This window comes from Adiantum capillus-veneris, chromosome 6 (assembly GCF_014529385.1).
Source record: "Adiantum capillus-veneris isolate H3 chromosome 6, ASM1452938v2, whole genome shotgun sequence".
NCBI lineage: Eukaryota > Viridiplantae > Streptophyta > Polypodiopsida > Polypodiales > Pteridaceae > Adiantum > Adiantum capillus-veneris.
In genome coordinates this window covers 101,599,349-101,615,205 of record NC_140936.1, presented here as the reverse complement: position 1 = coordinate 101,615,205, position 15,857 = coordinate 101,599,349, and the positions used below count along the sequence as shown (strand labels likewise).

Below are 15,857 nucleotides of genomic sequence, written 5' to 3'. Positions count from 1 at the left end.
TCACCACAAGGGCAAGCCACCAACCTCCTAAATGTGGGTGTTAATTTCAAGGCACCACCAACTTGGTTGGCTTAACCTGTATATAGTGTCTTCCCAATAAGAGAGAGCCAGAGCGAGTCACCCAAGAGAGGGAGAGAGAGTGTCTGATGACGAACCTAGCAAATTTAGGATCTTCTTTTGTATTTTCAAACTAGAAAAAAAACAAAATTTTATTGTTTTGGTCGACGTGTGGAGATAGTCTAAGTTTTAAATGGATAAGCCTATGTTGGTATTAGGTAGTCTGATGTATCTGGATGCACAAGGGTGGGGTAGAGCGTTATAGCTAATTGAGACAGGAAGCGACGGTCTCTTGTCTATATAAGTGTCTATTAGCTTTGAGGCAGAGTTCAAGGCACCCTATACTTAAAGGACCACTCAATTGTATGATAATTTGGCCACTGTCTGTTATCCAGATAATATGTGTGTGTGTGTGTGTGTGTGTGTACATACATACATCCATAGATAGATACACACACACACACACACACACACACATATATATATATATATATATATATATATATATATATATATATATATATATATATATATATATATATATAGAGAGAGAGAGAGAGAGAGAGAGAGAGAGAGAGAGAGAGAGAGAGAGAGAGAGATGAAACACTAATCACAATAACTAAACTATGGAACTCGAACGGGATGGACGAGGTGGCTTTGAAGCCTATATGCAATGCAAATATTACCTGATAGAATATTGATAGTTTGGATCAAGTTGTAGATGCTAGCATAGGGATGGTTCCCACACCTAACATGTAACACAGCTTTCCTTCATGATTTTGGAAGCAAATCAAAGGAGAAATTTGAGTCATTACTGGCTTTTATTCATCGATCCAGGACTGGGCCAAAGGATAGGTTTTGTCACTTAAGTGGAAACTCAAAAATGATAAATTTTCATGCAAAGAGAGCTCAAGAAGACATCATTCGTTTGTTTTGTACATGTCCTCATAGTAGAAAGGTAACTCTCCCTCATTTAGGAGGCATTAAACTACAATCTTAATTGGAATCAATACCCTACTTTGTTGGGATTCAACTTAGATATTCTTGGAAGTGGAGCAAGCGAGAAATTAATTGTGGCTTTTCTTCATCGTTTTGAAAGTGGGGCAAAGGAGAATTTTTTGTCGAATATGTAGATGTGTAAAAATGTTGCACTTCGATGAAAGAGTGCTCCGGAAGACACCCAAGACACCATTCACTTGTTCTGGACATGTCTTCATGGTAGAAAGGGAACTCTCCCTCTAATCAAGGCATTAATTAAACTCAATTGGAATCAATTCCTATTTTGTTAGGAGTCAACAAGAAAAATTTGGAAGTGCAGTAGACAAGAAGTTGGCTGGCTTACCTTCATAGTTTAGGAAGTGGAAACACAAAAAGATGCACCAGTGCTCAAGAAGACATCATTCATTTGCAAGTAATCAAGTACCTCTCTCTAATCAAGTCATTAAAGTGCAATCTCGTTTGGAATCAGTTCACTCCATTGGCAGTCAAGGTTGGCTTTTATTCATGATTTTGTAGGCAGAGCAGAGGAGAAATTTGTCAACGTGGTTCAATATAATCCTTTACAAGTAGACACAAGGGGTAAGATGAACAAGAAAGTTGTTTTTGAAAGGGTGACTCTACTACGCAGGGAGACAACATGGCTTTTATTCAAGCTTTTGAAAGCGTCAGAGAATTTTCGTCAAGTAAATTGAAACAGCGTAAAGATATGCGGCACAGGTAAGCCGTGTAAATAATACTAACTTCAATTTTTGCATGCAAATTGCAAGAAAACCATTTTAACCAGCTACAAGCACACAAGTTAGCCACCTTGGAGGACTCAGAAATGTAAGACAAAGATCCATAAAACTATAATTTAAATTTCATGGGCCGACTAACATCTATTTGTTCTGACACTACCAAATGCCAACACTGCGCCTCAAAACCAAAACCTCCACAAAGAAAGGTGAGACTGGAGGAAAAAAAAAATTGCTCATAGCCCATGCTACCATTTATTCAGGTAAGCAAAGAATGCACCAACCTGAAACACCTCCCATAAAAAAACTATCAATCATCGTCGATATTCCCCCTACTATATAATCGAAAGAATAATGTTGAAAGAAAAAAGAAGGCTGCGAAATTGGGCAGCTGGCGAGACAGGCCTATGCAAGTGGCTTTGGGTGAGTAGTTATTCTAAAGGATCGGGGACTTATACACAGATTGATGAATGCCGATCCGGGGATGAAAACATTGAACTCTTGCAAAAGAGGGGAGACATACTCAAAAGACTCTCTCTTCCACTTTATGTGACCTCGAATGATCCGCAAATACGCATTGTCTTGCACGGAAAAATCCTCTGCTATGTGCTTCAGTCCGCCCTTGAGGCCATATCACAATTTGTGGAGACATGTACATACGGCAATGTATGTATGTAGCTAGAGAATTACTGACTTTTTGGCAAAACTTCCAGCTAATTTCTTGTCAATATACACACCTACGGCTTTCCCACATTTGCCATAAACTTCAACATCAAATCTTTCTGAGTTGGACTCCCATCTCGCCCATCTTCGATCAGCAGCCTTCGATGTTTCTCATTACCACGGACCTGCAAAAATGCGTTCAACCCGTTCACTGCTTCAGGATCCAAGCGATAAACATGCATCTTCCGCTGCTGCTGGCACTTCACTTTATACGCCACCATGATATGGGCAAGAGCCAGAGCCATCGAACAAGAAAAGAGTAAGCATACTCCCCAAGCATTTCGTAAGTGTTTCATATGAAGAGCTGCATGCTTAATGTGCAGCACACCCACATCATAGTTGGCAAATACGCATGCCTTAACCACCAGCAAGATTGCAGATAGCCCCCCACAAATACCGGCCGCACTCACGTATAGCCCATATGTCAAGTTGGGTATCCCACAAATGGAGTAAATACCTGTCAAAGGCAATCAAAATCATTCATAGATAGAAACAGACACCATTGAGTTGCTGTTATAAGACTTTATCCACAACAAACTACATATGCCAAGACGCTTGTTGAAGGACTTACAAAATATTGCCAGCGACCTGATCAGCGATAGAAAAGGGATGTCCATAAGAGATGTCCGGAAACTGTAGGCGGCCCAATCATGGTGAAGCTTGAAGCAGGAGTTGCAGCATGTGAAAAAAGATAGCAATACACATGGTGCTATCACATCCACTAAGGATACGAGAAGCGGCAAAGATGAAACTAGCAGGGAAGCCACCATAATCACCATGAAGAAAACAGTCCTAAATGCCCTTTTGATGTATTCTGTTTTGCTTCCTTTTCCCGAGCCCATGGTGATCGACTTGGTAGCAAACAATGCCACGAACAAGCTCTGCCAAATGAAACAGTCTTCCTTATCAAAACCTTTTGCTAACCTTGTTTCCCTTATTCGTTCAGTTTCTTGCAGAGCCTCTCTCTCTCTCTCTCTCTCTCTCTCTCTCTCTCTCTCTCTCTCTCTCTCTCTCTCTCTGGGTGGCTGTGTAGACTCACCTTAAAGCAAGGAGCGATCTGTTGCAGAAGCTCGTCTCAGATCGATGGCCCAACAAGCAAAACCAGCTTTCTAGAGAAAACGATGCATTAATCTTTGCGCCTCGGCAAAAACACAGAAACCGATGGATCTTGACAAAGGACGAGCTATGGCGATACACGCAGGAATCACGGGGGAAGTTATTTCAAATCTTTACAAAGAAAGTGGCAGCAGAGGTGAGCACCGAATCGAGAAACAAGGGAGGATGATCGAGGGAGGGAGAGGAACAACAGGAGGACGGGGAGGAGCTGAATCTAGCGAGGGAGGGGGGTTGCGATGGCGATGGTGCAGGCCGAGGGAAGGAGAAAACAAAGCCCATAATGGAATTTCAAGAGGAAGAAAGCGCAGGCGGCGAGAGAGGACAAGAAAGAACCTACAGGTAAAGAAGATTGGAACGAAGACGGCGAAGAAGAGAAGATGCACACACACTCTCGCACTCTCTCTCCTGCGAAAAGACTTTCAACGTCCGCGCCGCCTGTCTCCTATTCTCTCTCCCACACACACGCACACGCAGCACGCTGCACCACGCCCTCATCAAGCGAGGCAAAAAGCTTCTGCTGCAGTGTTCGATTCTCTCTCTCTCTCTCTCTCTCTCTCTCTCTAGACTCTCTCTCTTCAATCCATTACAGTCGCCTTGGACCTTGGTTTACTGATCGAACCCTTTTGGTAACTAGTTAGTGCAATCTTCACACAAGGCGTTCATCAGTCCATAGGCATTTTAGAGTTGTGTCCCACTCGACGCATGTGGCGCATACAGTGCAATGACCTCATTAAATGAAGCCTCGTCTCGCTGTATGCGCTTCAAAGTTCGCTTTGCTTTTCAATTTTTGTAGCACCTGTAGTGCAAAGGTCGTCGTGCTATGTAAGTTGCAAGTATACAACGGAAGCAGCTCTTAGAACAGTTTCGCACGCAGGCATGCAGGGTTTTTGCTTACATGAGCACTCTTGTCATTTTGTTGTTCACTCGCTGCATGAACGCTCAACTAGGGCGGGGATAGAGAGAACTCTACCCATTTCAGCAGAGTTAAAATGTTGAGTGGGGGTAGGCTTACGCTATGAGGAGGGGTTAGTTATGCCTTGTGCGCACTGCCTCTTAGTGGTTTAGATACCACCTAGTAAGAGGCCGGTCTCACTTGCTTACACATTCCAGGAATGACGCTTACTACCCGGGGCTTACTTAGAGCCACATCTTGCAAGGGGTTCTAGGGGCTACAAGGGTTAAGAATCCATGTGTTGTAACCATGCACGAACTTCGAACTCTGTGATCCCTTTGATAGGCAACTACCTGTGAATACACTTGCGAGCATTACAGCACATCCAAATTAACGCTTTTGACTTGCCATCGCGAGTCAAAAGTGTAGTGCAAAGTGATGTGCAAACTTTTATAGGGGTTGCAGTGCATACTACAAACCCTCGATGCTCTGTAAATGCTACCAAATTATGTGTGTGATGGCTCAGTTGCAAAGTAACCAGCCCCCATAGCCCCTTAGTGGGATAGGGCTCTTAGTCTAGACCTCATATATGGTGCCACCATTGCTCGAGATAATCATCATTCTCTCAACATACATAATTTATAAATCCCTTTATGAAATTTCCTTGTATAAAATTTTCACATTCTCTCTCTTCTCAATGGAGTATTGTGCTTTATCAAGTGGCTCGAGGCTAAGTTGGGACACACTATCCCACGTACTAGGTGCCACATACAATCTAGCCCAAAGGCCATTCTTACCGAATGTACTACTAGAATTTTACAAATTTGGAGGATTTCTAGTCTCATTCTTTGATTAGTTGTTTCCCTTTTACTCTTGCTTGTAGCAACCTCTACATTTTAATCGGCTCTATGCTTAAGTTGCAGCAATCGTTTTATAGCCATTTGAAGCCTCTCTCACCCCAAGTTGCGGCAACCTTTCCCACACACTACTATGAAGAACGTCCTAATATGCACTTGAATGGGGTCAAATTCCTATTTGGAGTTTCTCTTATAGTCACCAACACATGTTACCTATTTTTTATTACCACTTCCTTGTGTCATAGATGCAGTTAGTTGCAAACCGGCAAAATAATGATCATCCATTCATCATCGGTATACAGTATGAGTGAACATGTTTCTATTCATGGCAAGCTTTTTTTTTTTGGAGAGCAACAGAATTAGATTAAATAAAAAGGAGAAAGGTTACAAGAATCCTTGATGAAGGACAGGAGCATCCTGGCAAGTAGAGAAGCAGCCTAGGGAAGGGGAGAACATTGCAGAGCAGGGTGCAGGGAGGGATAGTTATCTATACAATCTCAAGGGATCAAATTGGGACAAAATAGACTCTCTCCATCTTTGCCATCTCCGAAGCTTTTGCAGATCCTTGACTCTACATTGATCTGCCTTAGAAACTTGACTTGAGATTTCCAACATAAGAGCTCTGAAGCTGAGTGTGAGGGGAACCACAGATGAAGAGAATGAGCCTCCAAAAATAGCTTTGTTCCTCTCTAGCCATATTTGTCATAAGTAGGTCCCCCTTAGACATGGCAAGCTTTTGATGAATCCAATGTTTCAAAACCTTATAGCAAGCATCTAAGTTTACACCACCATTAGGAGCAATGAAGGTTTGGTTCTCTCTCTCTCTCTCTCTCTCTCTCTCTCTCTCTCTCTCTCTCTCTCTCTCTCTCTCTCTCTCTCTCTCACACACACACACACACACACACACACACTCACACATACATTGTGAGTGCATTAGGCTGGGTTCAGACTGAGCCGACGGAAGAAAGAAGACTTCGCAAATCTGCAGCCGCCTAGTGTGAACAGTGTGGAGGCGGAACAACGAAAAAGCAAAGGGGGCTGAGAGAGGCCATCTCAATTCTTCCGGAGGGGGGGGGGGGGGGGGGGGGGGGAATGGAGGGTCCGGCGGAAGAGTGCCTCAACTTCAACCAATCAACTTTTGCCATGGAGCATTGATGCCCCTTCGCAGTTTTCTTCCGTCGCCTAGTCTGAAGCCACCCTTAGTTCAAAGTATAGCATCGAGAGAAGGAGGCTCGCGTGTATGGCAAGCTCAATTTTCTGGAGATTTATTTAACATGCGTGCATGTTATGATGTGGCTTATCATGCTTAGTTGAGCACACTTGCATACTCGAGCAAGGCTCTTGTGGGATCAAGATCTTGGGATTACAATCCATGGATTTGAACAGTTTAGAGAAACGAGCAACAGGATTTTAAAGTAATAGTATTTTATATGTAAACCTAGCACCTTCTAAAACGGTCACTCAACTGACAACGAGAGACTGAGAGGCATTCAATGCCTTTTATCCCATAATGTGCTTTCACCCTTGCAAAACCAAATTTACCATCACTTAATTATCTTATGTATGTTTAGTCATTACATGCATCTAAGGGTCAATTCACTTGGAGAGTGGTTCTAAATTTTGTGAAAATACTTTTACGTTCTCACTCGCTATTTTTCGAGAAGAAGCTGGTTGCACTCTTATTTCACCCATGCGGGGGTGGAGCAGAAGGGCAACAAAAGAAGAAGACAAAAGATTGGCCCATGCTTCAACTTTTATAAAAAAAAAGGCTCTTGCAAGCAACTCCTCTCTCTCTTGGGGTGTCCCACCCCCTACCTGTGGGACCTTTGTGCCTCCTTTTTTTTATTTTCTATTAATCATTATCACTCTGTTCAAAACAAAAAAAATTCCTCTCTCTCTCTCTCTCTCTCTCTCTCTCTCTCTCTCTCTCATGTTGCTTCCTGCTAGATAAATCAGTTCGAGGGAACCCTCCATGTGAACGTGACTGCTCTTGGTTTTCAGTTGGCAACTTGTTGCAAATGTGGATGCCATGCAAACAGACCCTAAACCACCAAGTGAGGATGGTGTGCATGCATACATGTAGAAATGCATTAATACGTGACACACATACACACGCGCACACACATACTTAACTACATAACACACATACATAACTACAAACATGCATAATTGTGTGTGTGTGTGTGTGTGTGTGTGTGTATCTCACACCATGGACAGGAGGGGATCATAGCCCCATTTTTATTTTGGCGAGCGGGGGCATCGCGAGCCGTCGATCTTGCAATGCCGCCCAAATTTACCAATTTGCTTGAATTTACTAAACTGACCCAATTTTCAATCATCATAGAAGAAACACATATCCGAATGCTTTCAATAAGCTCGCACAGGTAAGGTGGTTAAGGTGATAGGCTTGCAAAGGTGACGTCTCGGGTTGGAATCGGGGGGGGGGGGGGGGGGGTTTACATGTTTTACGCACCCGAATTTACATGTTTTCTCGGATTTACAAAAAGCAGATCGCACAGCACAAATCGCACCCAATTCCCGAAATAGATGTCACCATTGATCCCCTCCTGCCCATGCCCGTGTGATGTAGTTGAAAGGGCGAGCCTATGGTGGATGCTGGCGATGGGGATGCATGGTTGTTTGTGGGGCATGCAGAGGAAGAAGGAGATGGACAATAGAGAGAGCAAGAAGAATCGACAAAGTAAAGTAAAAGACCACGCTTCTTCTCCTATATTTAATTCAAAAAAACCTTTACATATATACCTTGTAGCCACCATGCAATCTCCACATATGGAGTGGCTCATAATTAAAAATATATACATGCCTTAGGAGAGTGTTCCCACGGGTTTAATCTGAACTGAACTAGGGCTTGGAAAACCCAACAATCCCCCCCTCAAACCCAAACTAGATCAACCACTCGCATGATACCTCCAGAATTTGGTGTAACCATGAGTTTTAGGTTCTCTCACAACCAAGGGTTTTGGTGCACCCATAACCTAGTGCTACTATTAAGCTACCAACAAATGGCTTTTTTGGTTGACTTCCAAACCTTGGGTTTAAGGTGTACCCAATAACCTCACGAGAAGTGGGACAAAAATAGGACTTGAACAAAAAACTTATATTTTTGGGAGGTCTTACCACGTTCTATGTGTGGCAATGTCTAACCCGTACAATGTAAATAATTGATAATTTATAGGCTAAAATAAGGCTTAAAACATAAAATTATATGATTGTTTTTAACAAAGCAAAACCTTGAACAAAGATATGACATTGAACAAGGAAAAATAGTTTTTTGTACTCTGCATGTGTAGCTCGTTGCTGCAAACCTTCGATTGGGGTGCTTTTCATCTATCAGATTACCTTGTGTGAGGACAACTTGTCTCATCGGATTGGATCAGTCTCTATTGTTATATCACCTCTTGGCGAACCCCTTTGAAGTTATAAAGCATAAGAAAAACCACCATGAGATGGCTTTTGAAAAAACTAGGAGCCCATTGGCGATGCTCACTTTGTTATTGATGAAGTTAAATTTTGCTACCAAACTATCAACCTTTGTTGCCAAAGGAAATTTTGAAATACCTTTGTTGACAGGCCCATTTGACTTGACTTATGAGCGTTTGAGATGCTCAAAAACACCAACTAGCTACAGACAATACCCTTTTGATATGCTCGAAAAATTGCCCAGTCTTGCCAACGCTTGCAAAAGAGGCAACGTTTTGAGCTGGGCCTACTGCTACCTCCACCAAGAACTCCTTGCAGCGTTTTGAAACGCTTTTCTTCATTGCCTGTCTTTTGGGATTCTTCACCTAGGACTGCCTTTGCACATGCGTTTAAAGAAGATGTCGAAAAAATTGTATGCCTCCAAGGAGGGCGTTTTGAAACACTGTATGCAGATGCGATGTCTTCACTACCCACCGCTTAGATTTGTTGCACTGCCTGCCAACGCCTAGGACCACCCACAAATACCACATCGTTTGTTGGAATTAAGGTTGCGGGAAAACACACACAACTTGGAGAAGACGAAGGAAGCTCAAGACACACAACAAAGAGTATTACTAAATGTGCAATGGAAAGATCGATAGCCCTAGAGTGATGGCTGTATATACAATGCATAGGGGTAAAAACCTTCTAGTGAGGGAAAAAATGCCCCAACGGTCCTAAGTGTGTTCACACACACCACCACCACATGTACATGGTAACAAATCCCCCCTGGAGTGATGCGATGAACGAGAGATGACACATAGAGTAAAGGGAAGTGCCATGCCCTAAGGACATGATCAATCCACAAAGGGGAGTAAGCCCAAAGCTTTGCGGAAAGCTTCGAACTTCTCATGAGACAATGCCTTTGTGAAAAGATCTGCAAGGTTGTCCTGTGTTGGCACATAAGCGAAGCTGGTCTCTCCTGCTAAGAGCCTCTCCCTGACATAGTGGTAACGCACGTCAATGTGCTTTGTGCGAGCATGAAAAATTGGGTTCCTCACAACTACCAATGCACTCTAACTATCAGTGTAGATAGTGTTGGAAGTGTCACGTCCAACACCCAAATCAGCCATAAGGCGTTTGAGTCATACACACTCAACCGTAGTTGTGAAGACTGCCCTGTACTCAGCCTCACAACTGGAAGTGGCCACAGTAGGTTGCTTCTTGCTCAACCATGAAACAAAAACCACTTGTGGACACTCGTGTGTCAAAACAACCAACCCAATCTGAGTCCAAAAAAGCATGCAAATCTGGCGACAACGATCCCCTCGTGGGATAAAACAAGACAAGATGTAAAGTGCCACTCAAGTAGCAAAAAATCCTCTTGAGAGCCTGCCAATGCTTATACCTTGGGCTATGCATAAATCTGTTGACCTGTGAGACTGCAAACTGAATATCTGGCCTCATGTTGTATACATACATGAAGCATCCAATAGGATGCCTCATGTATGTACATTTGCCTCATTGGAATTTACATTCGGATTGAAAAGAGGCAATAAAGTGTCATAAATTTCCTGTGAGCTTACACTACTGTCTTTAGTACGTGTCAGCAAGGGTTGAACAGAATCTTCCACAAACACAACATCCCCTGAAACGAGAATACACTTTGTTTGTGGATGATACAACCTGTAATCTTTTTCTTTCAGCACTATAACCAACAAAAATACATTTGACAATATTATCATCCAATTTCTTGCAATGTGTTCAAGTGGCAAAAGCATATGCCAAACAACCAAAAACACGCATGTGCTCATAGAAGGCTTTCTATCATGCCATACTTCATATGGAGTCATAGATTGCAAAGCTTTCGTAGGACACCTGTTAAGTACATAAGTGGCACACATGATGGCCCCAAGACAAAATGAATGCGGCAAAGCTTGACTTTTGACCATACATCGTGCCATTTCCGTAAGTGATGTGTTTTTCCTCTCAGCAACACCATTTTGCTGAGGCGTATAAGGCACTGTAAATTGGTGTTTTATCCCACGATTAGCCAAAATGCATAAAATTCATGAGACATATACTCCCCCCCTCGATCGGAACGGAGGGTGCGCATAGTACATTTCGAGACATTTTCAGCCATAGCCAGAAATTGTTTGAAGCACATAAATACTTCGGACTTCGCTTTAAGCGGATATACTTATGCATGCCTCGAGTAATCATCAATAAAAGTCACGAAGTAAAGGTAATTTCCCACGGAAGGAGTTTGCATGGGCCCACAACCATCACTATGCACAAGCTACAACCTTCATGTGGCCCTAGCTGAACCATCCTTTGGAAACTTATAATGCTGCATCTTACCCAAAATACAACCTTCACAGACATGTTTGACAGGTGCTTCAAGAGGCGGCAAAGAAGCAACCATATCATATTTCTGCAAACGCATCAAACTGGCAAAATTCAGATGACCAAAACATGGATGCCAAAGTTTTGCATTTGAAATAGCCTTTGAATCCACGACTGCATGTAATGGAATTGACCTATTAACTTGAGAGTAACCAAAATTAGAGAGAGTACTTTTGTGAAATTACTTTGTGAGCATAGCGGGTGAACATAAATGATGGTAGCAAACGCATCAAACTGGCAAAATTCAGATGACCAAAACATGGATGCCAAAGTTTTGCATTTGAAATAGCCTTTGAATCCACGACTGCATGTAATGGAATTGACCTATTAACTTGAGAGTAACCAAAATTAGAGAGAGTACTTTTGTGAAATTACTTTGTGAGCATAGCGGGTGAACATAAATGATGGTAGCAACATAAAACATAGCATTTAGTTAACTTGGCATGAATAATACTTTTGCAAGAGAGAGAATATAGAGAACATGACAACAATTGAGGACCATATTTATATGGAGCCGGTCCCCCCTCCAATAAGCATTTATATTATGATTTCTCCCATTAAGAGAGACTCGTTACAATACAATCCTTGTGTTCCTTGTGACCTAGGTGATGCAATGAAGATGGAAAGCTTTTCATGCTTCACAAGCATAACATAAACTTTGAGGAAAGCATTAACTATCCCAAGACCTCAAACACCTTCAAAGTGGAGAGAGATAGTAGGGAAAGAGGGTAGGGGAAGAGGAAGAAGAAACATCTCATAGGAGGAAGAACTAGTTCCTCACTTATCATCGCTCTTATTGCTAGCATACATAAAAGCATAGTAATGAAGATGGAGAAGATGGCAAGCTTAAGCGTTGAAGCATGTCTCTTGGTTGGATTTGCATTCCATAGCCAAGAGTGTTGGTGTAGGCTCTCAACCTCTCTATTTGCTTGGAGAAGGAGAGGGAGCTCTTGCACTTTGCACTTTGCACTTCACACAATCAAAGTGTGTGTGTGTGAGTGTGTGTGGGAGAGTATACCCCCTAAGCAGACCCCTAGCTTCCTTGGTTGACCCCCCTTGTAGCTCATGCTTGAAGCTCATTGGACTCCTCCAGGCGTGGCCAATCACAAGCAGGAGGTAAATCAAGTAACAAGGGTAGCCTTAAGACAAGTGTCCCCCTTTCCCCTTTGAGAGAGAGGACTTGATAAATGCAAAGATAATTAATTAAATCTTCTAAATTATCATTGGACTCCTTGGATAGCCAACCAATAGGCTTCAGGCACACCATGAGGGCAACATGAGGAGGAACTTGACAAGTGTCCCTTTTGCTTTCTTTGTACCAAGCATGCCTTGTGTGTGTGTGTGTGTGTGTGTGTGTGTTCTCTCTCATCCCCCGTCTTGTAGGGCTCGCACCCTCCTTGTAGGGATTGAATATTGACCTTTTGGCACACCTTATCTCAAGCACCTTAGTCCGCAAGCATGACAAAGCACCTCAAGCTTGGGTGGTGTTCCCACAAGCACCTCAAGCACCTTAGTCGGCAAGCATGACAAGCACCTCAAGCACCTTAGTCAGCAAGCACGACAAGCACCTCATGCACCTTATTCATCAAGCACGACAAGCACCTCAAGCAGCTTAGTCAGCAAGCACGACAAGCACCTCAAGCACCTTAAGCTTGGGCCGGGTTCCCACCTCAAGCATAGCCCTAGCTTACCTAAGGTCAAAGGACTTTTACACTAACTATTGGAGGTCTTCAATGAAGCTAACCCTAAGCTCTTTATGCTCCATTGGTTAGCCTTGCTCTTTGATAGACCATCTCTCATTTGGGCCCCATTACCATTGGCCCCATGTTGAGATAGATCGATAAGCACATGTCTATATACTAACCCTTGTTCCCGTTTATTCTCCCACATTAAATGATCAATTTAATATGAGAAAATCATTTGGGTTGGTTAGATATTAGATTTTATGAAATTACCTCTCTCTTAAGAGCACAGTCGTCCTCGACTATGCTTTCAAGAGATAAAACCTTAGTGATTAGTCAATCTTACTTAGCGGGTAGAGGATCCCTTTTTACGCTACGACATCTTTCAAGATGGACGACCAATCCATTTGGTGCTTGGGAGACATAGCTGTCGCAAGCATGTCTGCTCCTTAGTCCATTTCATTCTCCCAAAGTAGAGTGACAAAATTCTACTTGGTGTTTGAGAGACGTCGTCATCACAAACATGATTCTAAGCATGCATACTATTTAAATTTGTGCACAATTAAAAAGAGAACCAGTCTTATAGGACAAGAACATGGGTCATTTAAAAGAAATTTATACATTTGCTTACACTAAAGTAGCATTGTAAGCATTGACAAGGTTCATACTATCTTTAAGTTGTATTCTTTGCATCCATCTAGCATCTTCAAAAGGATAATTTTTGAACTTAATAAGATACCATCAGATAATCTTACCATGTCGTAGTACCTTGTCTTCATGCCGAAGGAGAGCTTTGGGTTGTAGCACCTCTTCTTGGTCTTCAATTTTGGGAGGGTCTTCATTAATTGGTTCACTTGGTGGCTCTCCTTTGTAGGGCTTGAGTAGACTCACATTAAAAGCATTGTGTATGAGCCAATGGTTGGGCAACTTGAGTTGGTAGGCCGTCTCATTGATTTAGGAAAGGACCATAGTATCTTTTTGCTAGCTTAGCATAATACTTTTGATGGCTGGTAGGATTTTTTCCCGTCGTTTGCCTTAATCAAGCCTTAGGAAACTTAAGTAAGACCCAATCATTTTTCTTTGACCATGTCGTAGTACCTTGTCTTCATGCCGAAGGAGAGCTTTGGGTTGTAGCACCTCTTCTTGGTCTTCAATTTTGGGAGGGTCTTCATTAATTGGTTCACTTGGTGGCTCTCCTTTGTAGGGCTTGAGTAGACTCACATTAAAAGCATTGTGTATGAGCCAATGGTTGGGCAACTTGAGTTGGTAGGCCGTCTCATTGATTTAGGAAAGGACCATAGTATCTTTTTGCTAGCTTAGCATAATACTTTTGATGGCCGGTAGGATTTTTGCCCGTCGTTTGCCTTAATCAAGCCTTAGGAAACTTAAGTAAGACCCAATCATTTTTCTTTGAATGGTAAGGCCCTTCTGTGCTTGTTAGCAGCAACAACTTTTTGCCTTTGTTGAGAGATGGATATAGCGTCCTTAATCTTTAGAAAAGATTCTTGGTCACGACTATACTCATCGGCAGCGAAGATCTTCCCATGTACTTTGAGTAGCAAGGGACTTTTAGGTCTTCCCTCAATGATCTCAAAAGGTGCTTTTCCCATAGAAGTATGTACAGTATTATTGTAGGAATACTCTACAAGAGGTAAGTACTTTTCCCATTGTGAGCGTTGATCTAATTCTGTAACATAAGTCTTTAATAGATCGAGTATCATAAGATTGGCTATCTCACTTTGGCCATCCGTTTGTGGGTGATAGGCCGAAGAGAAATTCAATCTTGTTCCTAGATTTTCAAAGAGACCTTTCCAGAAGTTACTGGTCATTCTAGGATCTCTATCTGACACGATGGATGTTGGTAATCCATGGTGTTTGAATCTGAGATATGAAGAGATTTGCCATTTGGTATGCCTTAATAGTCTTTTTGACAGGAATTAAGTGTGCTTGTTTGCTAAACCTGTCGAGCATTTTCCATATTCCCGTATTCCCATGGATAGACTTGGGAAGTCCAAAGATGAAATCCATGGATATACTCTCCCATGGTGAATTTGGGATAGGCAATGGCTAGAGTAATCCAGGTTGCTTCCCTCTTGAAGGGGATCGGGGAGCACCATAGACGGAGAGTGATAGAGAGAGAAGGAGACACACGACACACAGATATGGGTGGAGAGACTCAAAGAGTGAGTAGCCCCCTATACACTTATGCTATGTATAAGGTATACAAGTCAGTGGGCGCCCAGACTCTGGGCGGCCGGGCAAGGAACAGACGCCTATACCCCAACAACCTCCCACTTAAAGGTGATTGTGCCTTTAAGCAAGAGAACCTAGTCTAAAGACTACAAAAGGCGAGAGAAAACCGCTCTCAACCGATGCCCACTGGCTGGCTGTGATCGTGTGCATCCGACTGTCCTGCTCCCGTGTAAGTCCATACACCACCAGACATACCACACACGTACTGCAAGTATGTACGCAATACCTGCATATCTCCCTCGTGCACTATGCCATCATCAGTCAACAAACGGCTGACAACCCCAACTGCAAATGCCCCCACTGCAGCTGCGATATCCGGTCTCAAGATCAACATCTCATACATGAGACCATCGAATGCCGATGCAATGCTAGCGGGCCCTGCTAGCTCTACGGAGCATGCATCAACATATATATCCCTGGCAATAGGCATCTCTGACTAACAAGGCGTGTCAGCCACATGCATCTCCTGACTGTCCACAAAAGACGCATCAACCTGTCGTGCAACCTCAGAGCAAACCAGCTGCTCTAGGTGTCTGTTGGAAGACATATCGTGCACAACTATATCCCCATGCTCACTGTCGAGCATAGAAAGGAATGACTGCATAATCGCTGACATCTCAGCCTCCTCTACAATCATCCACTGTAAACATGACCACTCAATTTGCTGTGACTCACTAGAGCTCTCATGCTCTAACTCCGTATGCATAGACTCTTGCAC

At 42.9% G+C, this 15,857-nt stretch overlaps 1 protein-coding gene across 1 annotated transcript; it reads right to left on the bottom strand.

Annotated features, from left to right (window-relative positions):
* Positions 1–1,882: 1,882 nt before the first annotated feature.
* Positions 1,883–4,155, bottom strand: LOC147455986 (uncharacterized). The gene is made up of 3 exons (XM_086514582.1): positions 3,553–4,155; positions 3,085–3,394; positions 1,883–2,970 (listed from the first exon to the last, which is right to left on the bottom strand). The coding sequence occupies exons 2-3, from the start codon at positions 3,353–3,355 to the stop codon at positions 2,528–2,530; spliced, it is 714 nt and encodes a 237-aa protein (XP_086370708.1). The 5' UTR covers positions 3,356–3,394; positions 3,553–4,155; the 3' UTR covers positions 1,883–2,527.
* Between the last annotated feature and the right edge of the window lie 11,702 nt (positions 4,156–15,857).